Source organism: Grammomys surdaster, unplaced genomic scaffold, assembly GCF_004785775.1.
Source record: "Grammomys surdaster isolate TR1022 unplaced genomic scaffold, NIH_TR_1.0 1089, whole genome shotgun sequence".
Taxonomy (NCBI): domain Eukaryota; kingdom Metazoa; phylum Chordata; class Mammalia; order Rodentia; family Muridae; genus Grammomys; species Grammomys surdaster.
The window spans coordinates 543,453-555,508 of NW_021605508.1; the positions used below are offsets into that span (position 1 = coordinate 543,453).

The 12,056-nt window shown below is 44.4% G+C and overlaps 1 protein-coding gene across 1 annotated transcript; it reads left to right on the forward strand.

Moving 5' to 3' along the window:
- The first annotated feature begins 3,868 nt into the window (after positions 1 to 3,868).
- On the forward strand, positions 3,869 to 7,219 carry LOC114634767 (insulin growth factor-like family member 4). The gene is made up of 3 exons (XM_028783358.1): positions 3,869 to 3,938; positions 4,443 to 4,693; positions 7,205 to 7,219. Exons 1-3 carry the CDS (start codon positions 3,869 to 3,871, stop codon positions 7,217 to 7,219), a joined length of 336 nt encoding a protein of 111 aa, XP_028639191.1.
- Positions 7,220 to 12,056: the final 4,837 nt, after the last annotated feature.

Sequence of the window (12,056 nt, forward strand, 5' to 3'; positions counted from 1 at the left end):
TGATGCTTAAAGATTATCCAATGGATTTATGTATTAGCAAATGTTCAATACAAAGAATGCCCACACAATTAGAATTGTTTACCCAATATCTAACCTTTTGACATGAATAACTACCCGAGACTCCTAGAGACACTTACATCTGCCTCCATGTTGCTCCCAGATTAATTTGTGTGACAAGATCAGAAAGCCTGAGCTGGGACAGATTCACATTCACAGAATCAGGAGGACATCAGGAGGCAGAGTAGGAGCTGAGCCATTGGCCCCACCCTGCTGTTGTTTCGAGATGGTCAGCTTCAGAGGCTGGTCTATGTACATTTGAAACTGAAAGGAATCCTACCCTCTAGACTAGGTAGTAAGTAGGAACTTCAGGCCACTGATCAGCAGATGTACTTATCTGGATGGAGTCTATTTGGTCCATGAGAGGTAGATCTGAGTGGGTTTCCTGTACCTTATAATTTTATAAACGGAATAACAACATGAGCTAACAACATGAACAGTCTTTAAGATGAGCTTTTTGTGAGCAGAAGGAACAAGAATTTGTGATTAAAAAAGTTGGACCATATAGTTGAAACGTTTTATTAGAGTTAGTCAAATTTATAAGGACTCGGATAATGTTAGGACAGTGGCACAACAAGAAGAGGAAAATGAGTTTAGGTAAGGAAATAAAAGATTGCATCTGTGAATACGTACATCTGAACTAGTTGCTAGAAAATGAGTTTAGGTAAGGAGCTAGATCTTTTGTCTAGCTGTCAAGCTATAGTTACTTATCTTAGCTGTCAATGTAGTCAGAAACCTGAGGAAGAGTAGATAATAATCTAGCAGTCTTATATTAATTAAGAAATAACAGAATTAATTTATAGTCCAAGCAGTTCCCTGTAGTCTCTGTGACAACTTGGGAAGAGTCAGTCTTCTGGCTTTCAAGCCCAGAAGATGCAGGGCTTCTTTTCTGTGGATTAGATAATGCATGAAATGAGAAATGACTCACCTTGACTTAAGCAATATGAGGCGTTTGACTCTCTAATTTTTTTCCACAGTGTAGATCAATCCCAGACAGGGCGATGATGGTGCTTTTCAGTGGTTTTCATTCCACAGTCTAGGCAGTCTCTTGTAGCCACATCCATATCTTCTGAAGCCTTGTGGGATAAGCTGCTAGGTTTTTCGAGTCTCTGTCTGTCATAAGCATTATGACATATATGTCATAAGATATATATATATATACTTCTGACAAGATTGAGAACTATATCGATTGGTCATATCTGAGTTAGACAATGCGTTTATTAAATCAGTTGCTTGAGAATGTATATAGTGAATATAGCACACTATAATTTAGTGGCAATAGTAAAAATCATTTATCAAAGCAGGATAGGAATAAACATCTTATCATTAAATAACTTTGACAAGTTGCATAGTATATAAAAAAAGCAAAACACATTTTGCATTAGCAGAGAAACACTTGGCTTAGAGTTGGTGTGAACCACAATGGAAAGAACCAAAGAGCTGACAGCTGAGCCGTGAGACCGTGGTGATGGAAAGTATGTCTGGGCAGGTCCAGGACTGTGATATGAACTGAGAAACTGAGCACGCCAGCTGTGGGAGTGGGCCAGGGGTGTGGGAGCACCGGTACAGGCTCTGGGCTTTGGACTGGTGCAGTGTGAAGGTGGAACACATGCGCAGCCTGAAGAGCACACATTGCCAGGAGCCACAGTGGGCCAGATGGCACACAAGAGAGTGGGGTGGAGCACAGGCAAAATATTAGCACACACTAGGGTGGATGAAATAGTAAATTGAAGACATGTTTTGTACTTGAAGTTTTAAAAGAATGAGCTTAGAAAAAACATACCCAAGAAACAGGCAGGAACAAAAATACCTCCAAAGAGCCCTCACTTTTTGTTGTCTACATAGAAATAATCTAGAGTTCTAATCACGGATGAACATGTTCAAGAGTTGGTGTTTAGGAAAAGCAGCCTACCGACTATTCCCCTATGCTCTTGGTGTGTGAAAGGCTATCCCGACTTGTCTTTGCTGAGCGCTCTAACAGGCATCCTTCCAGAGAAGGCACTGCCATTTCCCAGAATGTTCCAACTCCTCAGCCCCACAGAATGGAAAACAGAAATCTTTTACTGGGAGAGTTTCACTTCTCTCTTGGGAATTTGAAATGGTGTTTACCTGTACTTCAACTGCCTATCAACCCCACCTGTCAGTATAAGGGCAACAAGTGGTAATCAAAAGGAACCCACCAACTATTTTTGTGATCTGCCCACTGCAATTTTTTTCTGACATTCCTGGGAAAATTGATTCTCTTGGCTGTTTTTATTATTAAATTTTGTGTACGTGTGGGCAGGTCTTTATGCACACAAGTGCTGGTGCCCAACAAAGTCCTTTTGGCTATTTGAAACACTTGAATTCTATTTATTTACTTCTTCATTAATATATGCATGTGAACAGGGGACAGCTCACAGGAGTTGATTTTCTCCAACCAAGTGGGTCCTGTAGTCTCGTTCTTGATTTGATGAGAGAATTTGAAAACAGATTTAAAAATTTCAGGGGCAATAATACTTTAGCATATTTGTGGGTCTGTTTCTGTTGACATGTGCATACTTCCTTCTGATTTCGAAACAGAATGAATAAAGCTGCAAAGTGAACGCAACTTCAAGACAGCTGCACCATGACTCTACAAGACTTACAGGTCCTGTCATTCAGAGCTAACTATTGGTGTCACATCCATGCCACATCACATCATTGCTATTTGGGAACAAATACCTGCAGAAGCAAATGTTTAGAGAGTGAAGCACAGTCAGACTAAAAGCAGAACCAAAATCTCTGAGTCGCTTTTTGAGGACTCACTGAACACTGGTGCCTTTATTTGCTTCTCAAATGCAGAGTCAAAATTTCCACTGGGTTTGTGTTACCTTGCTTTCTTTCACTTTGATAGTATTTTTTTAAAATCACATTTTATTGTTTAGGTATGGTCCAAGGCTTGGGACCTGCTTGAGGGTTTTGAAACTCTCCACAGGGAATGGCCCAATAGTGAGAATTATTGTGTTGAAGCTTTTCAGCACAGACCTTCTCATTCTCATTACCTTTCTGTTAGTGTTCCTGGATTGAATGTGTGGCTCAGGATGATTTTCCTTCCAGAAGCATCAGAAGGTTGGACACCCTGACTCTGAAGCTCTGACACCTTGCTTCAGTATCCACAAGTTGTTCTGTAACTCACAGAGACACAAAGAGGAACAATACTACACTATTAATAAGAAAACTAAATTTCTATCAGATGCAATCAAGATGTCGATGATAAAATAACAGTACAACACATTATAAAGTGTTTCTTTGTACAAGGAATGCTGCATGCAAACCAGCAAACCAACAAAAGCACTGCCTTTCTACCTATTCTGTGTGTCCCAAGGGTCATACCTAAAATTATATTCTCCTGTTTTATTCTCACTAGCCCAGATTCTGAAGCCTCTCTTCTTCTGGATCATATTCCAACATCATAATCTCTACTAAATAACTGATGAATTTTAAATGACAGAGTTTAGGGTTAGGTGAATGTAAGGGCAGGGTGAGCCCTTAAAACTTGCAACTTATGTGGAGTATGAGAAGCCTAGAAACTGCCAAGTGTTTTGGCTGGCAGACTACACACAGAGAATGGATATCTCTTCCAATAGGATTTTCCTCTCTTGCTTTCCAAAAGATGTTTGCTTTAGTTAGAAGTTTAGGACTGCTATGGAACCTTCATGTTGAGACAGACATTGGATCAGGTTCCTGGATCTTTTTTATACTTTTCCCCCACCCTCTATTATTCTTTCTGATCCACCCCTATGAGATCACTGTATAAATAACAGCTGAAGGTTCCAGAATCTTTACTACCATGGCTCCAGCTCCTGCTCTGCCTCCTACAGTTCTGCAGCAGAAACAGACGATGGTGACTAGGATACTAGGTAAGGAGATAGTAGCCCCAGGGAACATAGATGTTATGGCATCATCCTTTACCTCTCAACGTCAAACTCATGCCTTTCTTATCAGCTCCATTTTCAGCCCCACACCTGTACCCCTACCCCTGCCAAGCATCCTTGCTACCCTCCTGTGTTGCAAGCCCTGTGTCTGTGACTTTTAAAATCACTCTCATCCAGGATCCCTCCCTGCCTTTCTTCACAGGTCATCCCAGACCTGCACCACCACCCAGGGTCAGTCCCAAACCTCCCATGAGCTGTCCACCTCAAATAAATTACTCAGTGGCACTATCCTGTGGCCTTCATCCTGACTGCATCTTACACATCCTTCTTTCTTCTGTTGTCTGTCTCAGCCGCAGCCCTGGTTTCTGCCCTCCTGCACTCAGCAGGAGCCACAGGTGAGAAGGACCACTCAGCGAGGAGGGAGAGCATGGCTGCGGATGGGAGTCCTAGGCTGGCCCATGTAGATCATCCAGCTGTCACTCTTCCCAGATGCTGGTCTATTGCTTTGCCAGCCAGCACCCAGATGTGGAGACCAGATGTACAACCCCTTGATGCAGTGCTGTGACAATGACACCATCCTGCCTGTGAACAGCATTAGTCTCTGTGGCTCTCACTGTATCTACTGGCCCTGTTTCCAGCATTGCTGCCTGGAGTCCCAGAATCAGGGTGTCATTAGGTTCAAAGTCCCAGGCATGAAGCCCAACTGCAGAACCTCCCCCATCTCCATAATCTGTGCCAAGGTGAGTTTTCTGTTACAGCCCAGGTGGAGGAAGGAGAAGGCAAGGACAGAGTATGGGTGTCTGAGCACCACCCCCATGAGTGCAGTCTCTGCTGAGGCCCCACCTTCCCATATCTGGGTAGCTATATATAAGACAGTCCATGTGTCTCTGTCTCCCACCCTATACTCCTCATGTCCCTCTCTCCACAGGAGTTTCAAGCCCACCATCTCTCAGACAGATATGACTTCCTCTAGACCACTTTGGAGAGCAGAGTTTCAAGTCATCTCAGAACCTGATATTTTGTAATAAGTCATTTGGATAGTGTTTTCCACTATTATTATTTAGTTCGTTGATGGTTTCACAGCTGTATATATAATGCATTCTTTCTTTACTGTTTACTTTATTTACATTCCAATGTAAATGTTGTTCACCTTCCTGGTACCCCTCCAAGAGTTCTTCACCCCATCACCCCTCCCTTTTGCCTCTGAGAGAGTGGTTTCCACCCCAACCCCTTACCCGTCCCTTCCTGGCAACCCCATAGGAAGAACAACAGTATATAATGCATTCTTGTTACCCCTCACCCCCTACCACCCCAACAAACACCTTATCCTCCATACTGGTTGGTTTCCAGTATTCTGAGACATCTGTGTAACACTGAAGTGTGACATTAACTGTAGCCTGATGGGGTCACCAATGGCACACAGCTGAAGGTACTGAAACCATTCCCCCCCCAGTCTATCCAAAGGAAACAATTCAAAAGTGAAAGACAGAGCTCCCTCAGTCCTTCCTCCATCCTTTCCTGGCATTCTTGTGCAGATCCAGCACAGTCTTCCAGAGTTGCAAGTTCCTGCTTACAGTGGCTGTGTCTTCCACAGAAGATGGCATTTACAATGCTACTTCATTGTACCTGTCAGCTCTTACAATCTTTCCATCCACTCTTTTGAAATGTTTCCAGAGCCTAGGAGAAGATACCTAAGTGTCTTATCTAGTGCTGGGTAAAAACAAAAACAAAAAAAACCTCCCTTGTTCTCAGCACCCTGTGCTTCTTATACCTCTTGGCCTTCAATGCAGTTCAGCCAAAGAGGAGCCTCTCTGATTAAAGACAAGAGTGTTAACTGTCTGTGAGTATAAACACATGTATTTAGAAAGTGGTCCAATGCTTTGTTAATTGTATTAAACCACAGATTTATGTGTGCTCACACAACACACCACCAGGTTCTATGACTTCCGTGCCATGGATTTTGAGTGGGATTATGGTATCACATATGGAACCTCTCCTGTGAAGAATACCTCCAATCCAATCAGGGAGCATGTTGGTCACCCCCATAACATTTGTATCCCTCCAATCCAATCAGAGAGCATATTAGTCACCCCATAACATCCATCCCACTATAGAATCTTTCCTAGAAGGTTGATATCATAGTTGGATTCACAGCTGAGTAATATTTTTCTCCTCCAAAAGTCTAACTAGTATTTTCTGACATTACAAAAGCTGTCAGACAGGAAGGAGGCTTCCAACACAGCACCATCTTCATGATTCTATATCAAGTGACTCTCAGTGTGTCGTGTCTTCAGCAATCAGGTGTTACCACCTAGTTCTGATGGGTAACTAAAAGCAAGGACAAGAAGTGTTGTTTCTTGAGCCAATAGGGGCTCCCTGATTAACAGATCCTTGCGCAATCCTGTTCTTGGTGTAGGCGTACATTTTTTGCAACCTACTTTTTAGTAAGAGTTCAACCGCTCCTCTAGCCCACCACCCAGAAAAGACAGTGGAAGAGAAAAGTTATTAGGATATGGGGGAAGCAGACCTGTCCAGAAATAGTTCTTTGGGGGTAGGGGAAGCTTGATCTTGGTTGGCAGCAGTTCAGTCCCCTAGCAAACACCAAATATGACTCAGCAGCTGCAGACCAGTCCATTAAGCTGGCAGACACCAGGCAGCTGTACTTCAACCCTAGAGAAACCACCAGCCGCACCAACTGGCCTGAGGCAAGGCCACAGAAATGGCAAGCCTCTGCAGTAACCTCACAAGCAGTTCTTGGGTGAGTTCCTCTCAATGGCAGTGTTACTACAAGTTGAGCTCAACAACGTTATGTAAGGTGAAGCAATACAAGCATGTCTTTTGTGAAGAATAGCAAGACAGAGCAAACCAAATCAAGGCTCAGTGCTCCCACTGTCTGTGGGGTCATATTTATACTCCTTCATCACAAGTCCTTCCATGTGTTTGCTATAGCATAATGTCCTTTCACTTGTGTCTGCTTCAGGAAAACAGCTTTTCATGTGTTTGATTTAGAAAGACATCCTTTCATCTGTGTGTCCCAGCAAAACATCATTTGACATAACTAACTTTCCAAAGAAACTGGAAGTTTCCACTTCATCTTGGCAATGGAGATTTTGTACAATTACCTATAGCTTCAAAGGAGAGCTTTTTCCAACCATGTAAGGTATTGCCCTTCCAACTTTTAAGTTTGTTTACGAGATTATTGGGATATAGAGAGCTTTTATCTTTTTCTCTCTCATTTTTATTTTTTTTAGTTGTACAAGGAATGATGATCATATTAATTCACTCTCCTAACTCCTCCTAGCTCCATTACCCCTTCCACAGTGGGTGACTACCTGGAAACAGTCTTTTTCTGGACACAGCAGGGCATTTGCATGTATGAAATCACAGCAGTTGAGGCAGCATGCACAAGGTCAGCACAAGCTGGAAGAAGACAAAATCCCAACAAAGAGAGGGTTGGCATGAAGTCCTACCCATAGCTAAGAAGATATTGTCAGTGGATAGTTGCTATGAGAGGGAAAGCTATTAGTGGATTGGCCATATGGCTTTTTCATACTCCCTTACCCTCAAATCTGCCCCATCATTTTCTCTATCTCCCTACCCCTTTCCTTCTTAAAACTGTCCATGACCAGTACCCTCCCTGTTTTTTGTATACATGCATGTATATAAACAAATATATAAATAAAACCTTCTCAGTGTCTTTAGTGTTGCTTTCATGTCTCCGGGGCTGACCACCTGGTATTGAATATCCAGTTGGGGGACACATCTCTTGAAAAGACAGATTCTCCACCTTCCAGAATCGGTCATCAGTTGCTTGCAGCTCTTCATCTAAGGCTTCGGCCCTGGGAGATTTGCTTTGGGACCCTTATCATTGAGCTCTTGTGAGTGCACTTACCTAACATATCTAGAAGACACCACCTCCCAGCAGACTTCCTGAATCTCTAACAAACTTACAATCTATCTTCTGAACCTCAGGGAGGAACTAGAGCCATGGCCTCCTTGGTTGGGCTTTTGCTTTTCAATTGCCTCCACTCTTCTGCTGTACTCCACAGTCTTTGTCATGCTGGGAGCCTGGGGTACAGCTGCTTCATCCAGGCAAATGTCATGGGGAAGAAGTAAAATCAAAGGCTATTCCTTGAGTAGGTGCTCTGTTCTATGATGTCATTGGTACCACATCTAGAGTCTCCTCCCCTTGGGAGTCACCAAAGTTTACAACCTGCCTGTGCAGGGGTGACAGCAGTTGTGCTCTATGGCTTGGCACAGATGATTCTCTCAAACTTGTGAGATGAAGGGGAAGGGGGAGGAATCACTGGGTGGCACCTTGTGCCCAAGGCTTATTAGGCCAGACACATACTGTCTATGCACACATGCTGGCATGTTCCTTTACTTCAGAAAGCCATGCTGGTCTCCATTTTACTACACTCCAACACAGGACAGGATTCAAGGATATCAACAGCATGAACCCCCTGCTGGGAGAGAGAACAGTGCCTGTGGCTCAGAGCCAACTCTATGTCTACAATTATTAGCTATTGGCTGCAATCACAGAAAGAGTGTGCATTCTATCAAGGTCTGGATGGCACACACAAAAATTATAGCACACTGTGAGCTGTCAGTCTTACTCGGGGGAGCTGTCCTCTCTTCTCACAATTCTGTTAGAGGAAACTGTGCCCTCTGTCTTCACAAAAGCCTAGACAAAGAGGAAAGACCTTTGAGGGCAACCTGTCACTGGTCTAACCTGTTCTTGGTTGTGACCTATTTGAGAGTGTAGTGATGGGGTAGACTCCCCTTGCCCGGTCAGAATGCCAAGCAAATTCCTATAACAACATTGATCAGAGCACTCAGCCTCAAAAGCCATTGATTGCAGGGCTGGAAAGATGGCCAGTCAGATTGAAATGACTTTAGCACAGGAATCACATGTGTCTTCAGAAGACTTAGAAGTAAGATTATCAGGAAAGGTATGCAAAGAAAGTTGAACCTGATGGCAAAATTGAAGCTGGAGAAAATTACACAGAACACCCAAATGCTGAAACCGTACTCCAGCTGCAGCAGAAGGTAACACTGGAGGCAGCCATGGTAATGGCAAGTTTGGCTCTACACTGAAGAACTGGGGACATCTTGGTGCTGAGGACATGGCTCAGAGGGAACATGCTTGCTGCACAGCAGAGGACCTAGCCTTGGATTCCCATCATCCATGCAAACGTTAGGATAGTTGTGAGAGACAGCAACCCCAGCACCAGGATGGAGCTGAGGCCAACAGAGCCCAGAGGTGTCACTACCAGCCAGACTGGGAAAACGGAGACCTTTAAGTTACGTGGGAGATAATATTAGGTTGAAGGCAACAGAAAATCACCCAAAGTTGGCTGTAGTCTCCACATATGTATGCACACACACACACACACACACACACACGCACACGCACACGCACACGCACACGCACACGCACACGCACACTGGTGAGTAGAACACACACAACAACAATAGGCATGTTTTCTGATGTAGTAAGAAAAGTGATATCCTAATAACTGGTGTAGTTTCATGTTTATGTGCTTGCAAAGACCCTCAGGTACACATCCATGCTCAGTGTGTGTGACATGGCTAGAGAACATGTGTCGGGCAGATCTCACGCCCGGGTCCCGTCGGGGCGGCCCAGGTGCGGGCCAGGGCCCATGAGCCTGCGCGCAGATGTCAGGGCAGTGGCACTCTCTGCTATAAGCGGCTGTAGAGACACCCAGACGCTGTGCGCCAGATGAGATGCTGGGGCTCGAACAAAAGCGGGCAGAGAGCATCCTGCGCGCCTCCGCTCTGCTCTCCTCAGCTCCCAGGAGAAAGTGTCCGGCTGCTCACTAGCTCTCTCCCACTTCCACCCCTTCGCGTGGGTTTTGGCTTACACAATGAATCCAAGATTTCACGAGACATGTGGAGTTGAACACGTCCAGATTTATTGTCACGGCGGTGGGTTTGGATGATAAAAGAACTCTCCGGAAACATGTCGGAAGGTGTTTGCTTATATATCAGAAGCAGGAGAAGAAGGGCGGGGCCAGGGAAATCTTGAGGCAGAGATTTGTTCTCTCCACCTTCTCTCTGGGCTCTGGGGGCATGACCGAATTACAGTCCCACAAACACGGCTTATGGTAAATCTGTCAGCCATTGCTGGAGGATTAAAAAAACACTTTAATTATAAGCAGTTAAACACATTTAGTCTCCTGCAACACACTTGTGTTCCTAAAAGATATTTACATTATGATTCATAACAGTAGCAAAACTATAGTTATAAAGTAGCAATGAAAATGAAGTTATTGTAGGGGGGGGGTGTCACCACAACATTAAAGAGTTGCAGCATTGGGAAAGTTGAGAACCAATGGCCTAAGGAGGACTGTAATGATTCATGTGCCATGAAAGAAGATGGAAGGATGTCATGACAGGAGGGAGAGGAACAGGTTTGGGGTAGGAAAGACAAGGGAGGGCAATGGGACAAAATAAAAAAGAATGATGTATAATGATATATGTGTGGCAATACCATAATGAAAGCTGTCCCTTTGAATGCTGGCTTTAAAATAACTTTAAAATGCTTGGTGAGACGATGCATGCATTTCACTCCAGCACATGGGAGGCATTGACAGGTAGATCACTGTGAGATTGAGGCTAGCCTGGACTACATAGTGAGTTACAGGACAGCCAGGACTAGGTAGAGAGACCCTGCCTCAAAAAACAAATAAATAATTTAAAAATAACTTCAAAACTGCAGAATATGACAGCTATCATTTGCCTTCTGAATCTCCACATATATTCATCATTAAGTTGTTGAAAATGACAAATCTTTCTGCAGGAGAGATGAGCCAGTCTGATGAGCCAGCCTTAGGTTCTCATCTGAACAGTGCTGTTTACTATTCTATGAGAAACTAGAGACTTCAGTAAAAGAATGTCTGTGAGGGTTCACATGCCCCTTTTGCTCCAACTGCAGGGTATTTCTTCTCCTTCTCTGGCCTGTTTTAGCTCCCAAATGAATGTCACAGAGACCTGGTACATTTATTAACAAGCTGCAAGCACTAAGCTGGGCAGATGCTGAGCTAGTATATATATATTTTATTCACTTTATATACCAATATCAGCTCCACCTCTCTCCCCAGTCCTCCCTTCACACAATTCTCCCACCCCATTCCCCACTCCCTCTCCCCTTTTTCTCTGAGAAGGGGAAGCCTCTCCAGGGTATTACCCACCCTGGTACATCAAGCCACTGCAGGACTAGGCACATCCTCTCCTACTGAGGCCAGACAAGGCAGCCCAGTTAGGGGAATGGGATCCACAAGCAGGCAACAGAGTCAGGGACAGTCCCCACTCCAGTTGTTGGGGGACCTGCATGAAGACCAAGCATTACATCTGCTACATATATGGAGCGGTCCTAGGTCCAGCCCATGCTCATTCTTTGATTGGTTGTTCAGTCTCTGAGAGCCCCTAAGGGTCCAGGTTAGTTGACTCTGTTGGTCTTCCTGTGGAGTTTCTATCCTCTTTGTGTCCCTTAGTCTTTCCCCCAACTCTCCCACAAAACTCCCAAGCTCCATCCAGTGTTTGGCTGTGGTTGTGTGCATCTGCTTCCATCGGTTGCTGTGTGGAGCCTCTCAGAGAACAGTCATGCCAGGTTCCTGTCTTCAAGCATAATAGAGTATGAGTTCTGAGCTACTGTAACCAGAGTAGGCTGCTAATACCCAGACAAATGCTCCATTGCATGCCATCTGGTCTTGTCCTGGCTTGCTCTGGCCCATGTGTGTGTTCATTGCTGCTCTTTCATTGAGACCTCAAGGTGAATCCTCCTGGTCCATGCACATGGTCTCTTCACCTCTTCTTCTCCTCCTCTATCCTGATTTCTTGGGACCCTGTGACTGGGATCAGAAGTCCTGCCCTGTTGTCTTGTGGCCAGTTAGTTGGCTGATCAGCTCTTTGTCAACTAATCATGGGTCATGGAAAATAATTTTTACATAACACTGAGGCCATGTGGACTGCAATCAGATGTTTGGGCATCAAAATCAACTTCTGAGTACAGAGTACACAGAACTATGCCCCAGAAGACTTCCATCCCAGATCTGTCTCTTCCAGACACTGGCTTATGAC

What these genes read in the sequence shown, in the direction of transcription:
- LOC114634767 (XM_028783358.1), top strand. Translation starts at nt 3,869, where the DNA reads ATGGCTCCAGCTCCTGCTCTGCCTCCTACAGTTCTGCAGCAGAAACAG. An exon ending in GATGGTGACTAGGATACTAG is followed by an intron (nt 3,939 to 4,442) that starts GTAAGGAGATAG and finishes CACTCTTCCCAG; the next exon opens with ATGCTGGTCTATTGCTTTGC.